Here is a 25,845-nt window from a genome sequence, read left to right as displayed (position 1 = left end):
ACACCCTTTTGTCAGTATTCAGCATCATTCAAAATGGTACTTGATCCAGCATAAATTAAATATTTCACATTTTTAATAAATACAGCACAACAGAACAACAGGGGCCTTCTACAGAAACACAAAGCACATCACCTGCACAACGATCAGTAATACACAAGCCATTCACGCAGTCTCGGATTCCTCCAGACCTGCCAATGCATCCAGCACCAAGGCACATCACTGAAGAGGAACTTTCTGTATTAGAGGGATGTTTACACCGATGGAGGACGGAAGTAGAAAATGACACCAGAGGTACTGGTTTGGAAGGTTGGGCTGAGGTCAGGATTCACACATGAATCAGTGGAGCAAGTGAGTTTTAATTTAAAAGAGCATAGACAAGGAGAAGGACCTCACTGTTTTTTTGAACAGGTTCAGGGTGATAGAGATGACTTGTTACTTCCTTCATCCAGCATGGATCAGGGCAATGCAATAATCTTGAAGTGTTCGGCATAACATTGGCAATATCACAGCTCTTCTCCTTCAGAGCGGAGATGAAACTAGAAAGCTCCAACTTTGGTTTCTCGCCAGTCCAGCCAACACTAAGGCTCCAGATGCAATAATTTTCTATTTTCTTTTTGTTGGTAATGACCATTGTATGGTTGTTAAGCAATGCTCCAGCTGCAGACTTCATTTTTTTATTACTGTAGAGGATTTGAAATGTTTTAAGAGACAAAATAGCAGTATTAGTCTCACCTTTTCCCAGAGAAATTGACATTTTTAATTAAGATGCATTAATAGAGACTTCTGAGAATGAGATTCCCAATTAGTTGAAACACTGAAAAATTAGAGTACCCAAAGAAAATAAAAATATTTTAAAATACAGAATATCTAAAGTCAACCAGCATTTGAGCTAGCCAGTGTGGAAAGTGTTTACCTATGGAAATGCAAAATTTGATGATACTGAATATTAATTGCACAAAATCTTTTTATTTTCCTCTTTCATTAGATCTGCAAGAAAGCATAGCTAGAATACAACGGACAATTGAACTCATGTACTCTGATAAATCAATGGTGCAGGTAAGTGCTATTTCCATACGAGACAATGTGTTAGTGGCTCTTTTCTTGTTAAGGGGGCACCAGCAACATTCTCAGTATTCTTTATAACATTTAGCAATGTCATAAGTTCTGTCTGTATTTATTAATTCCTGAGGCCTTAATATAGACCTCAGGCTATGTACAGCAGGCCGAGGCAAAGAGGCAGTCCCGAAACAAGCAAAACCAGGGAGCTGGACAGGGGACAGATTGTATTTATCAATGATAGCTGGCATAAAGGTTCAACAATTAGATTTGAGTGTTGAGCCTTTTCCCTGTTGCATGAAAAACATACAACAGGTATGTTGTGCAAACTACATAATTCCTCTGTGTGGACACTGGACAAAAAACTCATACAAAATACATCCTTTTATGTATGGGTCAATCTATGGCTTTTTGGATCTTACTCTTGAACTCCCAAATTCTCAGGCCCAGCCAGGATAACAGATATAAGTGATGATGGATCTTGTAGTCCACCAACATTGTGATTCTCACAGGTTCCCCATACAAGTACCTTGTAGCAGATCACTTCTCTTTCACATGATGTCATTCCTATCATTTCCTTTTACTTTCTTTTTGCATAGTGACATTTCGAACATTGTGAGCCTAACAGAGGAAGCTAAATTTGTAAAACTTACAGTACGTGCAGTGGGGGTATACATGCAAACACTTCAGTGGATGCATTTAAATCCTTTTTTCAGAAGAGCACAATTGGCATTCCAAGTTTTTTCAGTTACTTACCTTGTTGTCCTCTAATCCCCATACTTTGGTCCGCGGCCTGGTCCTGCTATGGCCATGGAGACAGATCTATGCCCCCCACGCACTCCCCTCACGCACCCCACCCACACGCATGGTCTGCCACCCGCACACATGGGTGCCCCGCCCCTCTGCAAGCACATCCCGCCCCTCAGTGCATGCACGTGAGTGCACCTCACCCCCCAACCAGTCTGTGGTTCAGAAACGGTTGGGGACCACTGCTCTAACATACTTTTTCTACTGTTCATATGCACAAATGATGAACTGTAGTTATGATTGTATGAGTTTGAAGTGCTATATGCAGTGACTCAAAGGGAGTTGGTTTTGAGTAGATATGTGTGAGATTGAGCTATGAATGATGAAATACTGCATGTTTCTGGAAAACTGAAAAGTAAGTTCAGGATGACGCTGAAATAAATTAGTTAGTAACTTTTGTGGCTTGCAAAGTGGTTAAGTATAACTGTATGTGAGAAAGGAAATGAAACTAAAATCTTACTATAAACATTGTTTTCCATCTGCAGTACCTGGTCTCTTATTCACTTACAGTTCCTATTGTTTGTCCTTTTCTTACTACTTATGATCATACTTGCTAATCATTATTCTTTAATTTTAATTGACTTAGGTTCCTTATCGGTTACATGCTGTATTAGTTCATGAAGGGCAGGCCAGTGCAGGACACTACTGGGCATATATCTATGACAACAATCAGAGGAGGTGGATGAAATACAATGATATTTCCGTGACAAAGTCTAGTTGGGAAGAGCTTGAGCGTGACTCGTTTGGTGGTTACAGGAATGCAAGTGCTTATTGTTTAATGTATATCAATGATAAGGAACCTTTCTTGATACAAGGTAATAATTCTATGTAATGTGGAAATGTTGCTCTCTCCATGTGAATAGTTTTTAAAAAGTTGACGAATGCATACATGAGATGCTAACTTTTCATAGTTTTTGATACTTACAGAGGCCTGCAAGTGTCATAGGAACACTACTGCTTATTTATTTGGTCACATTTTTGTAGTGACTTTGCTGCATCTGTATCTGATTTCATGGGGATTTTATAATGGCGACTGAGGATGAATTTTGGGCTCTGCTCTCTCACCAGCACTGCTTGACTAGCAAATGTGTCTAAGAACTGTCTCGTGGGGAGAGTAGCAGTGGAAGGAAGACTTGGTTATTGAGTAGAGGTGGCAGTGATGCATAATATGTCATTGTACCACTTTTAAAACTGAAAGCTGAAAACCTGATTTCATAGGAGAACCTGAATTGTTTTCTGTGTGTAACTGATCTAGACACTTGGTTTTAAACATTTAATAGAAATATTGTACATGTGTATGTATTCTTTTTCATGGTATTTAATGCATGAAATACTGTGTGTCATTATAGAGCAATTTAACAAGGAAACTGGTCATATGGACACATTACCTCCTGATTTAAGAGATTATGTCAAAGAAGACAATAAGCGCTTTGAAAAAGAGTTAGAAGAATGGGATGTGCAGATTGCTCTGAAAGCACAAGAAAAAGCATTAATATCGCAGACAGCCAGGGTCCCTGTGCCTTCCAATACCCAAGGTTAGTGACTGAAAGAACTGTGCATTGTTGTTTTCACTTCTCCATCTCATCAGTACTTTGGTTTGAGATTGGTCAGACCAGTCTAGCTCCGAGAGCATTGATCACCTGTTAGGCAGTGAATGTCCAGTGCAAGGGTGGAGTGATTACTGTTGTATGCTTTCCATAGGGAAACATGTGAACATGATAATATTATTGGATAGACTGAAAGCTAATTACGTTATAGATTTCGGGGAAACCCCAGATATTGAAACTTCTGTTTCAAGGCTTAGATTCTATACTTTTGATTAGATCTGATGATCTGATGTGTCAGAGAACCCTGGCTGATTTGGATTAAACCAGAGTGCTTGTTCATGTTACCCTATTGCTCCTGCATGACTTCTTCTGCTAGCAAGAGTGACTAAATTTTGTTTTTTATTGTGCAAGTAAGTAACATTTTTAAAAAGGGTAAAAGAGGATAAAATATGATTCTGAAGGACACATGTGCAGACATATAATAAACTGAGGACCTAATAGTTTTAAAAGATGTGTGCATAAACGTCCAGAAGAGGTGATTACATATCCAGATATTGTTCAGAATTTTGGTTAAACTTGTATTCTCAGAGCATTAGCAGGGTAAGGAGATATTTGTTTGCATAGACACTATGACACTGAGAGAGTAAAATATCAACTTAGCCTGTTAACATATATACGGAGAAAATAGACATTCATCTGGCAGCATAACATAATATGATACAACACATAGCATTGGGGGAAAATGATCTGACTTACAGCAGATAAAATGTCCCTTTACACATGACTTATGTACAGTTCTGGGACCAATCAGAAAATACATTACTTCATTTTCAGTTACACAAAGTTTCATCATCTACCACAGCTGTACAACATTAAGTTTCAAACTTTGGTAACTACATCTGAATACAATCAATACAAGGACTCAGGTAAAATGAGCCATTTTACTTTCAACTATACAACATTTATATTTAATACATATTCATATCAAAATTTCAAAAGATATATAAATAAGCATGAAGTTGGTGTCTATGTGCCAAACTCTAAAAAATTTTTTTTGGGGGAAAGGAATTCCTCAAGCTGTTGAGTAAAGGAGGCTGGGCATTTATCCTTGCAGTGCTGCAGTAAGTCTTTTAGCTGAAAGTGCTGAAAACTCATTTCCACCGAGCAGGAGTTAGTTTCCAACTTGTAGGCAGGTAATGCAAAAGCACGTGCAAGTCTGTAAAGTTCAAAGATTTATCTAGAATTAATTTGTCAAATATTGTCAACCCAAAAAGGAACTACAACTAAACATAAGCAAGATGTATGTTTATAAGTTGTCTGGGAGAAACTGTAAGCTGTAGGCCAGAGAAGCTAGCCATTTGTTAAAGAGTTGTGGACTTCACTACATCATAATCATTGCCACCGTCATCATGTAACATACATTTTTGTTGTACAAGGTGTAGTTTTAAGATGTACAGTGGATATAAAAAGTTTACACAGCCCTGTTAAAATGTCAAGTGTCTGTGATGTAAAAAAATAAGACAAAGATAAATCATTGCAGAACTTTTTCCACCTTTAATGAAACCAATGAACTGTACAACTCAGTTGAACAACAAACTGAAATCTTTTGGGTGGAGGGAAGTAAAAATAAAAAACTGAAAGATCTTTGCCTGCATGTGGAAAGATAGCAAAGATGGAGCCAGTCTGGTCTCCTGTGGGAGGGAGTTCCAGAGTCTGTGTGCAGCAATAGAAAAGGCTCTCTCCTTGTCCCCATCAGACACACCTGTGAAGGTGGTGGACTGAGCTAATCAACACTTGAACTGGCTCATAATGGGAACAGAGTGTGAACAGAGTCACACTTTGTTTATAGCGTATGCTCATGTGAATAGTTATTTGAACAAGCTTAATCTCTGTAGAGCATGCTGGTTTTAGCTGGACTGTAACTTACCAGATGCTGTATTTTTGTTACCTAAAATATAGACCATATCTCCTTTTACCTTCTGTGCCATTCAAGGGGAAGAACCAGAATATTTGGAACAACCCTCAAGAACCGATGTATCCAAGCGGTTGAAAGAAGATACTATACGGGCAATCACAAAAGCATTAAATGAACAAGAAGATAAAAATCCTGAAGCTGTTATGAACTTGGTAAGATGTGCAAAATATTTTTGCACTGTATGTTCATTGGCTGCGTTTGGAGATTACACTAAATCCTGTTTAGTGCCAAGTGCCTAAGCAAGCTGCCCTTTTCCTTGCCTTTTTCTGCACTGTTGAAAATGGGGTTTAGAGTGAGTTTACAAGCTTCTATCCATAGTAAATTGCAGTCTGTTAATTTCTTTACATACTGAAGTTTATTCAAGTTGACTTTTCCAGAAGATAATCAGATGATGATCAGCCAGGAAAATATCAAAATACTTCCTAGACTTTCTGCAAAGAGGTCATCAGATCGTTTTGAGCACTCTAATTAGATGACGATTTGTAATATAATTTACTTGCTAATACATTTTCAGTAACTCAGTTGCTATTGCACTTTTCTTACTTTATGATGTTATATTTGCCTAAATTTTGGTCATTCTGAAGTTGAAAAAAAAATTAAATTAGTGTTCTATCCTCAGAACATTTAGTATTTCAGGACATATAGAAACATTGGCCATTCTATTCCATCACTGTTCACTTTTTCCTTCCCTTTATGCCTCCTCCTGTCACAATTTCTTATTTCCTACAAATGACTAGTGCCTGATCTGTAACCAAGTTGGTATGTACAAACTACAGTCCCAGTGCCTGATCTGTAACCAAGTTGGTATGTACAAACTACAGTCCCAGTGCCTGATCTGTAACCAAGTTGGTATGTACAAACTACAGTCCCCCCCCCCCATGTTCAGAAATGGGAGACAGGTACTGTTAAGTTCTCTCTACTTGTACACAAAATAAGATTCTATGAACCTGCAGCTTGTTTTAATGCATTCTCTTTCCAACAAACCCTGTTTTGCATCATGTGCCATGAATGATGCTTGTGTTCTGAGTTCACAGCAATGGAAGTAGAACATAATAAAATTAATTGTAAACTACTGCCATTTCATAAGTTAGAGGAAAACTGTCATGGTAATAATATATTTTAGGAGCATCTAAGGATCCTAAACCTTTTAATATAAAATGATGTATCAAACATCCTGTGTGTGTTGCACAACCAAGTGCATTCAGAAATAGGCATGATCAGCTTTAGATTTCTGTTTGGGAGGAAATGTACAGAGATAATTTGTAAAGTTTGACCTGAGTTTGCTATAAATATGCATCCAGAAACATGCCTACCAGACACTTCATAGTGGGCAGTGCTTATGTGTTTTTTGCCCCACAGCTGCGCAATAGAGAAGTCATTGCCATGTTGACAAAAAAATAAGCACATTGTTCTGGCTTGCTCCATGCATTCAGCAGGGCTTTGATCTTCATCCAGGTCCACAGTCTAATTAAATCAAGGATTTGGATTTATACAGATTTTGTTATATTACCTTGGTTTTAAAATCCCATGTTCATCTATTTTATGCATATTCTGTCTATAGTTTTCAAGTTATATATAAGAACAGAAGAACATTTAAATCTTTCAGTACGCTTTCATTTCAGTATAAATTAAATATATGGTATTTTATTGTGACATGATTTTTAAAGTGTCCCTTTGCGTATTTAAGATGCCACTGATTGGTTCAAATCCTGTTGCTTAGCATAGAAAGTCGCAAACAGAGGAGACCCACTGAGTCAGTGAGGATTTGGTTAGTTGTCTCCACCATGTGTTTGACTGATTCAGTGGTCCTATTCTAGTTGCGACTTACTATGCTATGCAACAGGTTTCAATAAATATTTGCTAAAATTAAAAGACAGCAAACAGTGAAATTGGTTAATATTATCAATGTAACTTATCTGACTTTGTTAAGGTTGTCGTTTTTTATTTCTTTCCTTCTTGTATGATGTTTTTTCCCCTACAGAATTCCGATAGTACCCCAGTTCCAACAGTTCCTAACCAGAAAGTTGTAGAAGTGACAATTCCTGATGTAGGGACTTATGTGATTGAGTCAGAGGAGGGGGGTTATGATGACGAGGTACCACCTTCATCTTAATAACAGCTTTCTGCACCATTGATGTGCTGCCTGTCTTTGGCATGCTTGCACATGCTGGCACTTAACTAGCCGCTTATCTAAAACTGAATTTATTTGCTGGAGTCTGCAAAATGAGGAACTGCTGTTTATTTTTTCTAATGGAATATTTTTGCATGGTGTGAAACTAAATTTGACAAGGATCACATATGACCCACACAGCTTTGACTGTGTAAATCTGCTTTTGGGCTCCAGTGGGTTCTTTTAAAGCCCTACCTTGAATTATTCAAGTTAAACATTATTTTTTAAAAATGTAAAACATACAATGACAATATTTTTACTGCTGTCATGAAATGAAGAAAGCTTGGGGTAATGAGGATTTGATTTTCGTATGGAATATCTGTACTTTGTTCACATTTACTGTTCAGAAAAAATTATATTCAGAATTATTTAATTTTAGCAGCATGTCTTTTTTCATTAGCCTTTTGCTGGTAGTTGTCAGGAGTTTAGTGCAAAAACAAAATACATCAGACAAGTTTAAAGTTTGTCCATACCTGTTGCTTTCAGGAGATCATCTGCATGACCAATCAATCAAATTTATTTTATATAGATGGATGGCACTTCCAAGCAAATATGGCTTTAGAAACTTATACAAGCACTTTGCAGTTCTGGCCTTATTTTCTGTATAAGAATAGTCAATTAGTCCAGAATCAACAATTTCCAAAATTGTCATCTTTCATTCTGTTTCTAAGAGAAATGCTAAGAAGCAGTATGTTTCAGAGACATATAGTGAGGAAGAATTATTGTCTTTATGCCTTGTTTGTGGAGTTCCTGGATGCTTTGTGCTACCCAGTCAGGGGAGCTGGATTCTTGGCTACATATACCTGACCTAGGTTTATCCTGTATTTTGCCACTATTGTTGTTGTTAGGTGCTATGAAGTCACTTCTGATTTATGGCAAACCTGTGAATTAATGACCCCTTAAAAGTGCTGTTGTTTCAGCTCTGTTGAGCCTTGCAAACTAAAGACTGTGATTCCTTCCTTAAGTCAGTTTGTCTTGCACACAATCTTCCTCTCTTCCTACTATCTTCATCTTTTCCTAGTATTATCTTTTTTTTGGTAAGCCGTACCTTCTTGTAATATGTTGAAAATATAATATCTGTAGTTTAACCATTTTGAATGACTGGGTTATTTTTCCCTATCCGCGTTCTTCATGTCAGCTTTCACATCCATACATAGTAATGAGAAACATCCTTATACTTCAGGATCTTTTCCTTCCAAGTCTCAGTTTTCTTTTGATTTCTTGGTTGCAGTCTCCATTTGATTGATAATTTGAACAAAATCATAGAAAATGTTTCACAATCTTGGCTTCTTCATTGTCAGCATTAAATGGATATAATTCTTCTGTGGTCATTTATGTTGTAATGTTCAGCTGTAATCCTGCTTTCAGACATCCTTCTTTAACCTCTGTTTAAAGGTATAGTGTTTCTTCTACCAATTTTAATTCCATCTTCATATGAATCTAATCCAATTTTCATATAAATTCTGCATATACATTGAGCAGTAGAGAGATAAAATAACATGCTTCTCTTGACCCCTTTGTCATTTGGCTTTCTCTGTTCTGTCGAAATGATAGTCTCTTTTCCAGGGTATAAATTATTCATCAGTGCAGTCAAATACTGTAGCAGATACATTTATTTTAGAGCAATCCACAGATTTTCATAATTTACAGAGATGAAGGCTCTGCTACAAATCACCTGTGGGAAATTAATGCCATGTTCCTATAGATCAGTGGTCCCCAACCTTTTTTGGTCCACGGGCTGGCTGGGGAAGGTGGGGCACCCCCCTGTGCTTGTGCGCATGCACGAACGGGGGCAGGGGGCTTGTGTGTATGCACAATCGTGCACATGTGCAAATGGCAGCACTGCCATTTACGCATGCACACAAGCGCATGCCCACACAAGCGCTGTGCCATTTGCGTATGTGCATGAGCGTGCACCCTTAACTAGGGTGAAGCAGACATACAAATTATCTGTAAATGTAAGAGTTAGGGAATTATGTTTAATATAACAGGAACAGACCGCTTCATAACTTGGCTGAGGAATCCAGGAATTCTTTTTAACGTAATTTACTATTTCAGTTCACTAGAAACTCTAGTGTAATCTAGTGTAAATGTAGATTATGTAATTAGTGTGCTTTGAGGCCACACGTATAACCCTGAAATGCTTGGTGCTGCAGTGTACGTATGCAGTTGCTAAATTTGGCATGTGTTTGTAAAGGCACATAGTGATTTGAATTTACGTTTCTCATTATTCAATATACATGTGTGTATATGTGTTAAATCTCCTATGACAGGTCTTGCTGACCCCGGACATGCAAGGTATTATCATGGCTATAGGTAAAGCTACGAATGTGTATGACAGGTGTGGGCCAGAAACAGGGTTTTTTCAGGTACCACCAACTCTTTCAACTTTTCCTCCTTGGTTTGTTTTTGTAACTCTGATTAAATGTGTATCGGTTAATTGAGGTTTTTCTTCTCATCTACATTTTACAAAGAGAGATGGTATCCAGCATTTTTGTTTTAACAGTAAATGATTGGAATCCTATTGGTGTTTATGTAGCTTGTCATGACTAATCAACAAATTGCCAGGACACATCTTGTATAGTTGGGCGTGTGATCAGATACATCAATTTGATCTAGCCAAATTACACGAACATCAGTAGGATTTTGGTACCTTTGATCAATAACTACATACTCCAACATAAGCTTAAAAGAAAAATCATATTTTTGGAGGCCCTGGAAGTAGAATACCTGAATGTTAAACTTTTCTCCAGTTTTGGAGATTTGGGTCTTGTGGATTTTAGCTTGAATTATGAAAGTGTAAGCAGGGATTTTGCTTTGCCCCACTAGTCTAGCACCTTCTGTACAGGAAATAATGGATGACTATATTGCTAGCACATCAGTGCTCCCTAGTGCTCAATGAAACAATTAGGCCTGCTGTGTTTTGCTGCTCTTCATTGCCTTAGACCATGCTTGATTTTTTTACTGTAGTTCCCTGTAAATAATTCCCCTTTCCTTTGAAGAAGACATACTGCAATTTTAAGACGAGTTATTTATATCTCTCCCCCACAAATCCTTCTGTTCTAGGCAACTTCATGCTTTACTGGACATATGGATCAAAGATACATGTTTTATTGCTTGGAGTCAGGTCATGATGTATTTGCCTTTCCTGGCATGCATAGTTGTTGGTACATTTTCACCTGTCTTCCTATGATTCCAATAATAAAATATTTTGCTAAAGTAACATGACGACAACTAATATAAGCAATGTTTTTTTGAGATAACAGATAAGGTGACATGGTACTTGATCTTATAACATGTCTGAGTTTAGATTATATTTGCTTTGAGGGGACTCTAGAATGGATTTTGTATATATTAAAAGATAATGTAGGGAAGTTAACAGAAGGAAAGCTTTATCTCCCCGTATTTTCCAAAAAGCTGCTATGGAGGTTTAGAAGGACCTGCCAGGCAAAGTGGAAGTAGGATGTAGTGTGGAGAGAGTATGGCAACTTTTTGTCCATAAACTAAAGGATAAAAGTTGTGTTTTGGATCTGAAACTATTAACTCGGGAACTTTGAGGATGGAATTTTCCCATCTTATGGCAATGACATTCTGTAATAGACAGTACAATATAGACAGGCATTAACCTTTCATAGGAATATTCACTTGCCTTTCTCTCTTGTATTTTATGACATTGCAAGGTAGAATTCCAGTATTTTTGCTAAGCTCTCAATCAAATAAGGCCTTAGCCAAAAGTACATTAAATGGACAACTAAAATATTGCTTCCAAGGATAGCGCCATTTGAACTGGTTCAAATTATAGTATCTCGGTTTAATAAGCAGATCTGAATAAATCCAGTAGACATGCATTGAAGCTTTTTGTGCAAAATATAGCAAACCTGTAATAGTTCCTCTATTGTGACATCATGCAAAATAATAGTGGAAGATGTTGTGGTTGTTCACTCCTCTGTGCAAACAAGTAAAAGGGCTATGTGTACAGCCAGAAGGCTTGATTTAACTTATTTATTTATTTATTTCATATCATTTCATTTATATACCACCCCATTAGTGCAGTGCAGTATTCTGGGTAGTTGACAGGCTAAAATCAAACATTTCTCGCCCAACCCGAAATAACGAGACGAGACACAGTAATACTAGGGTCACAACTTTATTAGCTATTTAACTTTTAACTACCCCTTTTTACAAGGGGGGCAGCTGTAACACTAACAGGTCTGGAACCCTCGTCATTCTTGACCAACCAGTCCAGACCTTTGCCCCTGGGAGTTCCTACCCTGAGAGGGTGCTGTTGAACTGTCCAGCACCCTCTCGGCCATCCACCCAGAGTACCTGGGGCCACCCTCTAAACAAGTCTCTAGACTCCAAGTGCCCAGTGTTCCTTGGGTTCTCCCTGCTTTTTCTCCCCTCAGCCAAACCTCTGTAAATGCAATTCTTAGAGGAGGGATCCCTTGCACCCTCTGGGTGCCCAACCTGGAACTCACCTGAACTTATCTTGCCTAGCACTACCCGTCGACGTGACCCTACTGCCAGTGACCTATTTAGCTCCCATGTGCTTCCTGGGAATGAGAATGGGATGGGGGAAAAACCACCTGCAGCCTAGAGCCAATTTGGTGCAGGTCAAAAATTCCCATCCAGCCCTGAAGTGACCAGCTACTCTTATTCTTACCCTCGGTATGTCAGACAAGGAAGAGGACGGTGCAGGCCATGAGGCCCGTTTTAAAAACTCACATAGTGCCAGGCCTATCTGTCACTCTTTGAGTGGGTGGGCAAAGAGTCCCCGCCCAGGCAGCTCTGTGCCTTTGTGGAGTGCCAATCACAAAAAAATAAATAAATTAAACAAATAAGACAAAGTGAAAATAAATATTTGAAGTGCCAATGCCAAAATACTATGGTGCTTTATAATAAAATGATAGCATGACAAGGTAAGACAGGGGTGGGCAATTAATTTCTATGGGGGGGGGCACATGAAAAATCTGAACTGTGTTCAGGGGCCGAACCAACTTTACTTAAAAATAAAATGAAACAGTGAAGTTATGATTGCTTTTATTTTAAACTTGTTAATCTTCACAAATACTAAAGAGGTTTTTTGTGGTATGTTAGATAAGCAACTGATCAACTTTAGACAAAAAGCTATACATGGTTTTGATGTTTAAAACTGTCCGTGGGCCGGACAGGGGTGGCTTGCGGGCTATATGTGGCCCTCGAGCCGCACTTTGCCCAAGTCTGGAGTAAGAAGATCATGGGATATTGCCAACAAAGGTACAGTGGTGCCTTGCTTGATGAGGATAATCCGTTCCAGCGAAATCGCTGTAGAGCGAAGTCCTTGTCAAGCGAAATAAAAAAGCCCATTGAAATGCATTGAAAACCGGTTCAGTGCGTTCCAATGGGCGAAATAACTCAGCGTCCAGCAAAGATCCTCCATAGGGTGGCCATTTTCTGATGCCTGTACAGTGAAAAATCCATCCTGAACACAGTGGGGAGCCATTTTGACCAGCCGGCGGCCATTTTGAAAACCCGACGATCAGCTGTTTTGATTGTCATAATGCGAAGAATCGGTTCCCGAAGCAGGGAACCGATCATCGCAAAGCAGATTTTGCCCATTAAAACATTGTTTTGCAATCGCAATAGTGATCACAAAAACATCGTAGTGAAGCGGATTCGTCATCGAGTGGGGTAATCGTTAAGCGGGCACCACTGGAGCTCTAAAAAACTCTGTCTTTAGCCTCTTAAAGGTAGACAGGAAGGGGGACAGACACAGCTTTGGCAGTAGTTGGTTCCAGAGTGTAGGTGTCACAGCCAAAAAGGCTCAGCTTTCTGTTGATGGTTTCTTGGCCTTCTTCAGTGTGGCCACATGGAGGGGTATTGTCTGTGCGCATCTGGAGGCATGGGTGGATGATCTTGTGGAAAAGTGCTCTACTAAGTAACAGGGTCCCAAAAGGTGGAGGGCTTTGTAGGAGAGCAGCAGAAACTTGAACATGACTTAGGAGGTTACAGGTGGTAACTTTGCTTATTAAGCTAAGACATGGTCATTTAAACATAGGCATGGGACTCTTTTTCTGGCATGCAGGTCCTGCCCCTCCCTCAGTTTCATTTGGCAGTCCTTTTTTGGATTCCCAAGTTTTACCTCCCATCTAATACTGAATGTTATGAAAGTAGTAAACATCTCCCTGTTGAGAAAAAGAACAAAATAATTCACTTGCTTTAGATGTTTATTGAGTAACTGGAAGGGCCTTTACTGTAGTACACATTAATACAAGAGATGGACATGAATCTGTGGCTTGGCATGGTTCATTTACTGACCCAATAGCTGATCCATGGTTTGGTGCCTCACCCCACCTGATGGGTACCCAAGTCAGCACCCAAAGGAGGTGGGCAGGAGAGCTGGGGTGGTGCCTCTTGAGTGGGCACCCACTGGAGGGGGCAGGCACCAAACCACGACTCATCTGTTGGGCCAGTAAAGGAACCACACTGAACCGCCAGTTCATGCCCATCTCTAACGAATACACATTTGTCATAGGTTAAACTGTGAAAGATGAATCTTGATTTGGAAATGTAGCTCCTGAGCAATAATGTAGAACTTCATATAATTATTTCTGAAAGCTAATATTATGCAATGTATCTGAATACAAAATATTAATTGGTCTGATGCTGTGCCTCAGAGGTTAGGATATATTTCCCTTTTCCCTTAAGAAGTATTATTAAAACCAAGTTTGCAAAAACAGTTTAATTTCATTTTAAAGATGATGATTATTTTTTCAACACTTCAATATTGCTGTGGCAACATGTGATGTTGCCACAGTAGCCTACACCAGTGTGGTGTAGTTGATATGGTGACACCTGGGTTCAAATTCCTTTTAAGCCTTGGAAAGTCACTGGGGATGTGGAACTGGTAAAATCACTCCTTAAATATCTCAGTTGCGTTGAAAGCTCTGTTAGGATTGTTATAAGTCAGTTCTGACTTATAACAACAACAGTAACAACTGCTACTACAGCATATAATATGAATTGCTAACTTTGTGTATGACTGATTGTGTATATGAACCAAGTTGCTTAACCCAAATACAGTATTTTACCAGGCTACAAAGATTCCTATTTGTTGTTAGTATCATTAATTGTATAAGGCTTGTGACTTTTTCTGTGTTAAGACTTTCTCAGTTTATAAATTGGCATCATTGTTGCAAATTAAATGCCTTCTTGTGTTCATTACTTTGCGTAGGCAATAAAAACAGAATATGCACGGTTACTCAGACTGGCCCAGGAAGACACACCACCTGAATGTGATCATCGTTTGCATCATGTAATTGTGTACTTCATTCAGAACCAAGCCCCAAAGAAAATAATTGAGAGAACATTGTTGGAGCAGTTTGCAGATCCCAGTTTGAGTTTTGACGAAAGGTAATTTATGCAGGCAACTCTAAACTGAAGGACTCTAAACTGAAGATCAAATTTCATTTAACACTTTATTGATGCCCTTTTTCTTCTCCATATTGTCCTTTTCTTACCCATATTCTCTGAAAACAGTTATTTTTCCTAATAGAAATATGTAGTGAACCATGGGTAGGATTAGCAGACAAATAAATACCAGCATTAGTTGGTTGAAAATGGAGAAAGCCAAGTGTGACAAGGTACGACAGCTTTCAGAATCCCTATGGATTTGGAAAGAAGTGTACTTTCGTATTTGCCTAGTAAATGAGTGATTTATACAGTCAAAGAATGAATTTTAATTCCCTGAACCTGGTTCCTTTGGATTTCACCACAAGGTAAAATTGATACGTGAGCTCAACAGTGGTCATAGTTCCAAAGGTGACTCCACACAATCCCCAGAGACTTTCAGATTTTTCCCTCTTAAGTCCCTGTACTTCCGTGGTGGAGCAGTGAGGCTTCCAGCAGGGTTTTTTTTCCCTATAGCATTATAATCATGTGATAATTGGAGAAACCAGATGAGGCAGTTACTATGCTCCCAGCTGGTATATAAAGGTGGCACATACCACAAGTTGTTTATTCATCTTAATAATGCATGCCTTAACATGAGGTGCCATCTGTGATATTCTGAGAGCAAAAGGTTTTCCACCCCGTCATAAAAAAAGTGGTTTTATACATGGGGAAAAATACGGTACTCTCCGTAACTGGCCAAGGTAACAGCATAGCTGTATGACTTTAAACTAGCTCAGGTTTCCAAACTGCCCTTAAAGGCAATGTCAGCAATGCTGTGCAGCTAGGGTGTTACTAAGATGAATATTTTTGTAGCCAGTTCAGGCATTTCCAGGAATAGTGCAGCTGGCACACCAGCTTTCACTGTGCAAATTCACTGCAGGCCACTGTTGAGACCTGAGTATCCAGGCTCAGAAATTAGTCCAAGTGTACACCAGACTGTGAGCCTTAGTTGTCATGGGTTAGAGTAAACCAATCCAAAACGGGTTTAGAAGGGAACTACAGAAATTGAGAGTGTTTAGAAAAAAAGACCACAGAGTGGTAAGGAGGGCAGTCTGGATCCCACACCACCATCACTGGCATTTATTGAGGGCAAATTCAGGCATCCCTTTTTTCCTTCTATGGCGTGGTGACTTTTGGGTGAACAACACCGCTGGATAGAGATGTTTTGAGTGCCTCCCATCAGCAATCTCCATCCTTCCGTATGCTTTTCCCACTTTGATGCAGGGAAGCTATTTGGGGATTAGTCCACTTGTGTTTCATGAGGCCCAGCAGGAGAGTCAGTATGCCAGTCGAAGCATTTGTTGTGTTGATCTACAGTGGTGCCTCAACATTTATTCATTTATTGCACTTACATGCCGCCCATCATGACATTGTCCACTCTGGGTGGCTTACAACAGACAAGATAAAAACAGTTAAATATATAGTAACAGTTTTACAGTGATATATAAAGAAAACAATAGTTCAAGATGGGAAGAAGAAAATTAAGATTTATGACCATAATCCGTTCCAGAAGATAGACGTAATTCAAAATGGTCGTAAGTAGAAGCACCATTTTCTATAGGAAAGCATTGAAATTCAATTATTCTGTTCCAGCCGAAGAAAAAAGCACACACACATATCCCCAAAAAATCATTGCAAGACTCATTGGAAACACGATTAATCCCTTCCGGCCAAAGTTGGGGGGGGGGAGAGAAAAGCAATCAAGCATGCAAGACCCATTGGAAATGCACAGAAAACAAACAGAGAGGAAATGAACAGAGAACAAAGGGGGCAAGTCGGAAATGCAAAGAAAACAGAGGAAAAAGCAAGGGAAGCATGCGGGACCCATCAGAAATGGAAAAAAAAAACCCCAAAGCAGTCAATCCCCCCCAAGACCCATCAGAAATGGGGGGAAAAACAAAAACAAACAAACCCCCCAAGACCCATCAGAAATGGGGAAAACACTCCAAAAAGCAACAAAAAACCACCCCCAAGACCCATCAGAAATGGAGGAAAAAACCAAAAAAAACCAAACAAACCCCCAAGACCCATCACAGCACAGAAACATAACCCCCCCAGCTGAAAACCACGCTGCAAAAACACCCAGAACAGTTTTAAAAAGCAGAAAACAGCACCTTACCTTACCAGGCAGCCCGAAGCCTCTCTGCAAACACACACATACACTCACTCACAAGTAGAAGGAGGCAGTCGCAGCCCTCCTCCGATGCACACTCTCTAACTGCTGGGGCTAAAGAGCTACAAAGAAGCAGCCTCGTCGCCACCTACAGTTAGTAATTTGAATTTCCCACCTTTTTTCCCCTGCCTTTTTCTATTCGTAAGTGGAAGCTCCAGTCGCAAGTAGAAGCAAAATTTTGCGGCCAGAGCTGGTCGTAACTCGAAGTGGTCATAAGTAGGGATGTTCATAAGTGGAGGCACCCCTGTATTTCAATTGCTTTTGTTTGATTTGTTCATTGCAAACAGCTGAAAGTCTGTAAATTTTGACAATAAACCTGATTTGCAATGGGGTTTGAATAATTTCAATTTAGGATGAAATGTTCATTGTCAACAGGTGCTTCCTGCAGTCTAAACTAAAATTCACATCGACATACTCTTTTTTGTTTTTTGAAATCCTATTTGTTGTTGCTTTGTAAATACATTCTAGGACTATGTGATTCTTTTCTTCAAAGTAAATATAAAGAGTGTGTATGCCTAAAGTCTGTCTGTCGCTACAGAAGAAAATGGCTAAAGAAATAGCCATTATCCCAAATACTTTCACATGATTGTATACTATCTAAGAACTGCACATCTACGCCAACATTTTGTGCTGAATTTAACAGATTTCTGTTAAAGCAATGAGTTTTTCCAAAAGAAGGTGTACTGTTTTGTTAAGGCAGTACTTTATTTAAAAATAGTATTGTAGCTCCACCTTGTGACAATGAATTATAACTGCTAGCACAATATGTGGAGATGATTCAAGGGAGAGCATGCACATTTGAACAGAAGTCTAATGTGAAACTGAGCAGAGACAAATGTATTGATCTTCATATAATAATGTATACCTTTTTAAAAGGCACCACAACAGAATGAAAGTGGCCCAAGCCAAAATTAAAATAACAATCATGTGTACTGATGATCAGAATCTGTTCTAAAAACTGGTGACAGAGAAAGCAGCGCAAGCTGAGGGTGTCTAAAATCAAGAGATAAATAACAAACTGAAGAAATAAGGAATAATAAAACAATAAGCAATACATAAGAAAATGAAATACATACAGTATATTGTATGTAGTGGTTGTATGTACTGTAGTGGTTTTTCAGCTCCATGGAATTCCTGGAGGAAGCAGATTATCTAGACCCATTTCAGTCTGGTTTCAGGCCTGTCTATGGGACAGAGACAGCTTTGGTCATCTTTGTGGATGACCTACGCTGGGAACTGGAAAGGGGGAGTGCGTCCCTGTTGATTCTTCTGGACCTCTCAGCAGCTTTCGATACCATCAACCATGGTATCCTTCTGGGCCATCTCTCTGGGATGGGACTTGGAGGCACTGTTTCACAGTAGCTCCAGTCCTTCCTGGAGGGGAGAACTCAAAAGCTAGTGCTGGGTGACTCTTGCTCAACACCCTGGCTATTGGCCGATGGCATTCCTTGGGGTTCTCCTTTCTCACCCATGCTTTTTAACATCTACATGAAACCAATGGGAGAGGTTGTCCAGAGTTTTGAGATTTGGTGTCACCAGTATGCGGATGACACTCATCTCTATCTCTCTTTTCCACCTAATTCCGGGGAAGCTGTCTTGACTCTAAACCATTGCTTGGCATGAGAGTAAACAAACTGAAACTTAATCTAGACAAGACAGAGGAGCTCCTGGTTAGTTGGAAGGCAGATGAGGGAATAGGGATACTACCTGTGCTGGATGGGGTTATACTCCCCCTGAAAACCCAGGTCTGCAGCCTGGGTGTACTCCTGGATCCATCCCTAAGCTTGGATGCCCAGGTTTTGGTGGTGGCCAGGAGTGCATTTGCATAGCTAAAGCTGGTGCACCAGCTGCACCCATTCCTTGAGATGTCGGATCTGTTACAGTGACACATGCTTTAGCTACATCCTGTTTGGATTACTGTAATGCGCTCTGTGGGGCTTCCTTTGAAGACAGTTCGGAAACTTGAATTGGTGCAAAACTGCAGCCAGACTACTGATTGGAGCCAGCTACAGGAGCATATAACACATCTGTTACAAGAATTGCACTGGCTATCAGTCAATTTTCAAGCCCAGTTCATGATCATTACCTATAAAGCTTTATACAGCTTGGGTCCAGACTACCTGAAGGACTGTATATGCGCCTTTTCAGCAGTTAAGATCAGCAGAGAAGGCCCTCCTCTCGGTCCCTTTGCCAGCACAAGCACAGCTGATGAGGACAAGGGAGAGGGCCTTCTCTGTGGCAGCTCCCAGGCTACGGCACGCTCTCCCTCAGGAGATCAGGATGGCCCCTTCCCTGTTATCATTCTGAAAAAAGCTGTTCAGGCAGTTTTTTAGTGGCTTTTAACAGTTATAACTGAACCCTGAACCCCATTTTAGCAGATAATTTTAATCTTTTTTCTTTTTTCATGTTTTAATCTTTTAATGGTATTTTATATCATATTGTTTAATTTATCTTTTAATATTTAACTTATTGTGTTTTTAAATTGTGTGAATTTTAATGTTGTGAGCCAGTTTGGGTCCCTTGTTGGGAGAAATGCGGCATATAAATAAAACTTATAATGATAATAATATAAAAATAGAGAGTGCTATTGTCTGAAAAATAGTAATACAAAGATGGTACATGGGGCAAGTGTGAAAAATGAACATGACCTGCTTGTTTTAGACACCCTCTATATCTATGGAAGAGTCGTTAGTACTACATCTTTTAGACAGGTAAGTTTGTCTAAGGCAGAAATGTCATAAAAAGGTAAAGGTTCCCTTTGACATTTAGTCCAGTTGTGTCTGACTCTAGGGCACGGTGCTCATCCCTGTCTCCAAGCCGTAGGGCCAGCGTTTGTACGTAGACAGTTTCCGTGGTCACGTGGCCAGCGCAACTAGACACAGAACACCATTACGTTCCCACTGAGGTGGTACCTATTTATCTACTCGCATTTACATGCTTTCAAACTGCTAGGTTGACAGGAGCTGGGACAAGTAACAGGAGCTCACTCCATCATGTGGATTAGATGACCTTGCAGCACAGAGACTTCTGCGGTTTCCGCAGCGCCACCACGTCCTAATAGATCACATATATCAGAAGTCTTCCATAAGCAGTTTGTAAATTATATGAGAGTCTGTCAATTTTTTTTAAAAAAGGCCACAAAAATACTCTGAAGGAGATGGCAGAACAACTGCCATACCCAGAAACTCAGATTTTTTTTCTCTCGGATGTGGTTCCAAAATGTAACTCTATCAATAACACATTTTCTCCCTTTCTTTCTTTGTCTCTCTCAAGGTGCCGCAACATAATGAAAGTGGCTCAAGCCAAAATTGAAATGATAAAGCCAGACGAAGTCAACATGGAGGACTATGAGGCCAGTACTGTAGTTCAAACCTTTCGTTTTATTATATGGGGTAAAGTAAAATAAATTGTCTGCTGATATCTTTCAGAGAAGCCAAGGCCTAAAACACAATAACATGTAATTCTTATAATCAGTGCCATGTCACCTGGATTCCTAGTATAGATTTAAATGCAAGGTTTAAGATATTGATTTTCTTCCCTTGTTTGCATACTCTGGATCTCCATATCCAGTGTTAATAGACACTCTTTAAAATCAGTATGACCATGCTAAAGAGGGCAGTCTCAAAACTACTGTACATTTGCTGCATGAGAGGAACAAAATTGAGGTTTAATTATTTCTTCATAAAAATAATCATATTTTTTTCCTTTATATGCAGTGGTGGCACCAAGAGTACAGAAACTTCAGAGAGACAACTCTGTATCTCATGGTGGGATTGGAACTCTTTCAGAAAAAGAAGTAAGAATCCACAGGCTCCTTCCTAAATACTGTAAAAAAAAACCACACCTATGGTGCACCTGAAACATTTAGGGGTTGTATCTTTGTCCTTGTCTGCACTTTTAAATTCTGCAATAAATTCTTGGAGGAGATTCATATTAACATTGAAATATATGTAGACACAAATTTACTTTACACAAATTATATTAAAAGGGTCTGGATGGCTCGAATCACATTAAGTAGTAGAGGACAAAATTATAATTTCCTGGTGTTTTAGTAGGTAACTTATTAAAGTAAAAGACTATGTGTTGCATAGCATTAGAGGTGTAAGTATAACTAGGCTGTATGACTGAGGGCAGTTCATGGGCTCCTGGAAGATTATCAAGGGCTCCATCATCATGACCATATCTTGTTTGTTCCCATGGCTGTCTGCTTTGATGTAGGCCCAAGCATTTTGGTTCTACTTCCCTTATAAAATCATTGGTGTCTGGACCATCAAAGGTCAGCTTTGATTTCTGGGTCCCATGGCCAAGATCCAGTGGTGCATATGCACTGGCTCCTGCTCCTTCCACCAGAATCAGTAATCTTTGTTCCTTCTGAAGTCTCTTGTGCAACTTTAAAACATAGTGCAGAAGGCTGAGAAATGCACTGAAGTAGATGTTTTTTGGCACTACAAAGAGCTACAATGGGAAGCAAAAGAGGAAAAAGTCCAAATCCTTCTGATGTAGAAAGAGAAGTATACTGTTAGTTCTTGTGCATCTTTTTTGGGTGGAATTTTAACCACATCTCTTCTTTCCCATTAACTTGTCTTACCAACTGAAGGCCATACTTGATGGCATTGTTCTGACTTTAAGTCCAAGCTACAAATGTGTGTGTACGCATGGCAAGTACAATCTGGATCAGAACTCTTGGGAGTCTTTTCCCTTTATTACAGTCCCAGTCCAGCCTGTATGGAAAACCTACACTCAGTGTCAGAGCAGCTTAGTCCTAAGTTAATCAATAATGAACTTGCTATTATAGCGTCCACTCTTCCTTATACATCTCTCTTTCACTCCCTGTAAAATACTGGTTCTTCTCACAGGTGTAGCAAAATACCTGCGTGTAAGAAGTGGTAGTAGAATTGTCTGTATCATGGTGTTTTCACAGAAGGACTTAATTGTGACATCTTCAGCTATACATTTATTAGTATATGAACTTAAAAGGCATACACGTGTGTGCTGCCACCTGTTTTATTCCTGCAACAGAGAGAAAGGTCTCTTAAATAATTCCAAGCGAGATAAAAATACTGTACTAATCTTGGGTTATCTGAAGAGGGAATTCGCATGTTAAGATGTGAAATATTATTTCAAACTTAATTTCCAAATTGCAGATACAGCATTAATCTTTGCTCTAGTACTCTGGAGGAGAAAACTAATCATTTTAATTTTTGTTTCAGTTTTCAGGAAGCCTTGTTGTACCTAATCTATGCTCATCATAAAAACAAAGAGCTCTCATCCAAAGGCATCTATAGAGGGCACGATGAAGAACTGATCTCCCATTATAGAAGGGAATGTTTGCTAGTAAGTGGGACCCAAAGAAAACCTCTTTCTTTCTGCAAGCATTGTCATGCTGTGCTACCAACAGTCAGCAACATGCCAGTTTCCAAATAAAATGGTTAAGTTATTGTAAATAACATCCGATGTATATAAATAGGTTGGTTCATCAATAATATATCACAGTTCATCAGAACTATGGCTTCCTGGCTGCTAGTGCAAACTGCCCAGTTGCTTCTACTTGGCTCCATGTGTCAGCAACTGCAGATGCCACAGACCGGAGAATCTTTGTCCATGCTTTGTTACTGTCATATCCCAACTGGTGCCTGGCTTCTGGGTTTCTAAATAAAAATGAAATAAAATTTCTGTTCAATGTTAATTTGAATTCAAGATCAAGCTGTGGCTTCAGTTTAGTACAACGGTTCCCAAGCGTTGGTCCCCTGGTGTTCTTAGACTAAAACTCTTATAATCCTTCACTACTAGCTATGCTGGCCAGATTTTCTGGGAATTGTAACCCAAGATCATCTGGGGACCCATGGTTGGGAAGCACTGATTTAGTATGGCATCTTTTAATTTCAAGCCAATAACTAAAGACCTAATTTTTTATAGTTTTGTGTTATAGTTCAGTGTATATTAAATAAACATTCTGTGCTACTTAGTCGTAGAATGCATGTAGGTCACATTACAGTGATGAACAACTTTGACATAACAAAAACTTTTGTTACAAGGATGTCCACCATTGTAACAAATGCATTTTTGTTGATGCTGCTGAAAAGGAGCCTCAGTGAGAATTGAAGTGGCCTCTATCAAAGTTCCTAAATGTATAAGAAGAAGAGAAGGCACCCTCCGTCAGTCTGGGGGCAAGTTTTCTTCTGCTAGGATCTGCCATGAGGTGGACCCCTCTTCGGTGCCAAAATTCAGGAGGAACAGGGCAAAGGCATTTCATAACAAGCAATCATTTGTTTTGATGAATTCTTGAAGACTTTCATGGCCGGGATCTGATGGTTGTTGTAGGTTTTTCAGGCTGTTTGGCCTGAAAAACCTCCAGAACACGACCAAAGAACCCCCCCCAAAAAAAAAACCCTACAACAATCATTTGTTTTGTTTGCTCAAATGGATGATTGTGATTCGCTCCCAGAATTCAGCAAGTGCTTACTTTGAATATTTTCCTGGAATCTTGCCAAAATTCAGCAGTACAAACTGGAGGAGCTTGCCAAAACAAGGGGCCACACGATTCCCCCACTTTGCTCTAAAAAGTATTCAGAGCCAGTTCATACAGTTATTTTATATAACAAATCAAATCCTCCTTTCTGAAGGAAGTTGCATGGCATCATTATTGCTGGTCTGCTTAGAGACATTGTGAATCATGTTCTATTCTGTATCAGCCCATCTCACCTGAGATGAGAGTGACCAGTGGCTGAAGAGGATATCTTCCCAGTGCTGGCTTGTTTGCTTTGGCTACCTGTTCCTTTCTGTCCCAGGTTTAAAGGTTTGGTTTTAACATATAGAGGCCCAATGGTTTGGACCTCGATATCTGTTGGAGCATCTCTCACAAAGAATAGCTGCTTATTCCAACCAATCCCCCCCTGTTGTTACAGGTGTCCATGCTGAGAGAGGTGAGGGGGGTTTCTGTTGCTCTGGAATGATCTCCCATTAAAGATTTGGCAAACCTTCTCCTGCCAGAGTTTTTAAAAATTAGTAAAAACAGAATTGTTCAAAGAAGTCTTTAATGACATTCTTCCCCTTAAATAGTAATTTGACCCATTAGTCTTTTTTGTATAATAGTGGTTCCCAACCTTGAGTAACACAGGCGTTCTTGGACTGCAACACCCTTCACCACTAGCTGCGCTACCCAAGGTTTGCAGTGCAAAAATACCTGGGTTACCCAAGATTGGGAACCCTGTCTCAGAAGATAGTTGCCATCATTTAGTCATTAGTTTGAGTTTTGTTATTTGTTTAGTTTTTTATTTGTTTCTGTAGGGTCGGGATAGATAAGTTAGGAGATGATTTCTGCTTATGCGACTGACCAGACTAGTGGATTTTCACTAAATAGGGTGGTATAAAAACATCATGAATGAATGAATGAATGAATAAAGTACTGTATGAAAGGTGGCCCACTAGGTATCTTTTAAATCTATTTTTTTTCAGATGCATTGTCAGTCAGGGCACAATGTGGTTAACTAATCATGTTCATTTTCCCCTTGATGTTGCATGAAGAAGTTAAATGAGTGTGCTGCTGCACAGTTCGAATCTGGAGATGATGAAGAAGTAAACAAGGGTCTGGAAATTATGAATGAACTTATAGTCCCTTGTCTACCTTTGTTGTTGGTGGATGAAATAGAGGAAAAGGATATTATTGCTGTAGAAGATATGAGAAACCGATGGTGTTCATATCTTGGACAGGAAATGGAGCGTAAGTTACTTTTAATTGCCTAGTTGCTTTTATACATGCAGTACTGATATAATTTAAAACATGAAGTCTGTAATGTCACTAAAGAATCCAAAGTAAGAACTGACAAATCTCAATTTCAGCATAGTGTCAATGTATCTGTATCAGTAATGTTTGTATCGAAGAGAAGTGATTTAAAGCTGGGTGTTTGAAGTCAGTTGATTCTTAAAAACATATTTTCATATAATTCTCAAGTCTCCCAGACTGATTATTCATAACCATGAAAGCAGTGGCATTCTCATTGATTTTACAATTATTGTTAAGACTGTTCCTGAAATTGCAGATCTACATACAGTCATAAGGTTGCTTACCTTGAATACAGCTACATTGTCTACATTTGACTTTGTTCTTCAGCAAAGTGCAATTGCTTGAAAATATATATAGACTTCTTTTTCCTAACATGGGATCATACTTATGAATTTGAGACTAGCTTGTGACATTAGCTAATCCTAACCAGCTGGGTCTGGGTCATGTAACTATGTCTACAGGGCTAGTCTCATCGTTCTTTCCTTTATACGCTGTGGCAGGAACTATACATTTCTGAAAACTGTTGTGAAACCGCCTGCTTCACACATCTTCCTTTAATGTGAATCTTTGCATTAAAGCAGGACATGGAGCACTCCCTGGTCTACAATTGGCCAGCACTAGCACTGGGTTTTCTTGCTTTCTTGCTTTGAAAGAAAAAAAGGGGACAATGGAGCTGTCCTGACAGCAAAAACAACATTGTCAGCCAGCCATTGCCAAGGTGGCCAGAAAGCCTTCCAGGCACTAGCCAGGCAGTGACTTACCACTGTGTACTTACCTCAAGTAAATACACTGCAGTGTACTTACCTGAGGGGCAGCTCCGGTAGCTTCATATTTGCCTCATGTTGAGCCCCACCCTAGCTGTTAGTATTAGGAAACCTCCCAGCACTAGCAGTTTTAAAATGG

At 39.4% G+C, this 25,845-nt stretch overlaps 1 protein-coding gene across 12 annotated transcripts in view; it reads left to right on the top strand.

Annotated features, from left to right (window-relative positions):
• USP25 (ubiquitin specific peptidase 25) overlaps nt 1-25,845 on the top strand; it is a 412,805-nt gene that overhangs the window by 46,097 nt on the left and 340,863 nt on the right. For 9 of the 12 annotated variants that reach the window (XM_078388974.1, XM_020785423.3, XM_078388967.1 and 6 more), the window contains 12 exons: nt 86-291; nt 986-1,056; nt 2,450-2,678; nt 3,213-3,398; nt 5,404-5,537; nt 7,367-7,480; nt 9,829-9,924; nt 14,769-14,947; nt 20,433-20,511; nt 20,876-20,955; nt 22,370-22,493; nt 24,684-24,879. In XM_078388974.1, the coding sequence (XP_078245100.1) occupies nt 86-291; nt 986-1,056; nt 2,450-2,678; nt 3,213-3,398; nt 5,404-5,537; nt 7,367-7,480; nt 9,829-9,924; nt 14,769-14,947; nt 20,433-20,511; nt 20,876-20,955; nt 22,370-22,493; nt 24,684-24,879 (1,694 nt within the window). The remainder of the gene's footprint in view (nt 1-85; nt 292-985; nt 1,057-2,449; nt 2,679-3,212; nt 3,399-5,403; nt 5,538-7,366; nt 7,481-9,828; nt 9,925-14,768; nt 14,948-20,432; nt 20,512-20,875; nt 20,956-22,369; nt 22,494-24,683; nt 24,880-25,845) is intronic. The other 3 variants (XM_078388977.1, XM_078388975.1, XM_078388973.1) reach the window with 2 other exon arrangements.

Source organism: Pogona vitticeps, chromosome 3, assembly GCF_051106095.1.
Source record: "Pogona vitticeps strain Pit_001003342236 chromosome 3, PviZW2.1, whole genome shotgun sequence".
NCBI lineage: Eukaryota > Metazoa > Chordata > Lepidosauria > Squamata > Agamidae > Pogona > Pogona vitticeps.
The sequence above is the reverse complement of the archived record's forward strand: the minus strand, read 5'-3'. Positions and strand labels throughout refer to the sequence as shown.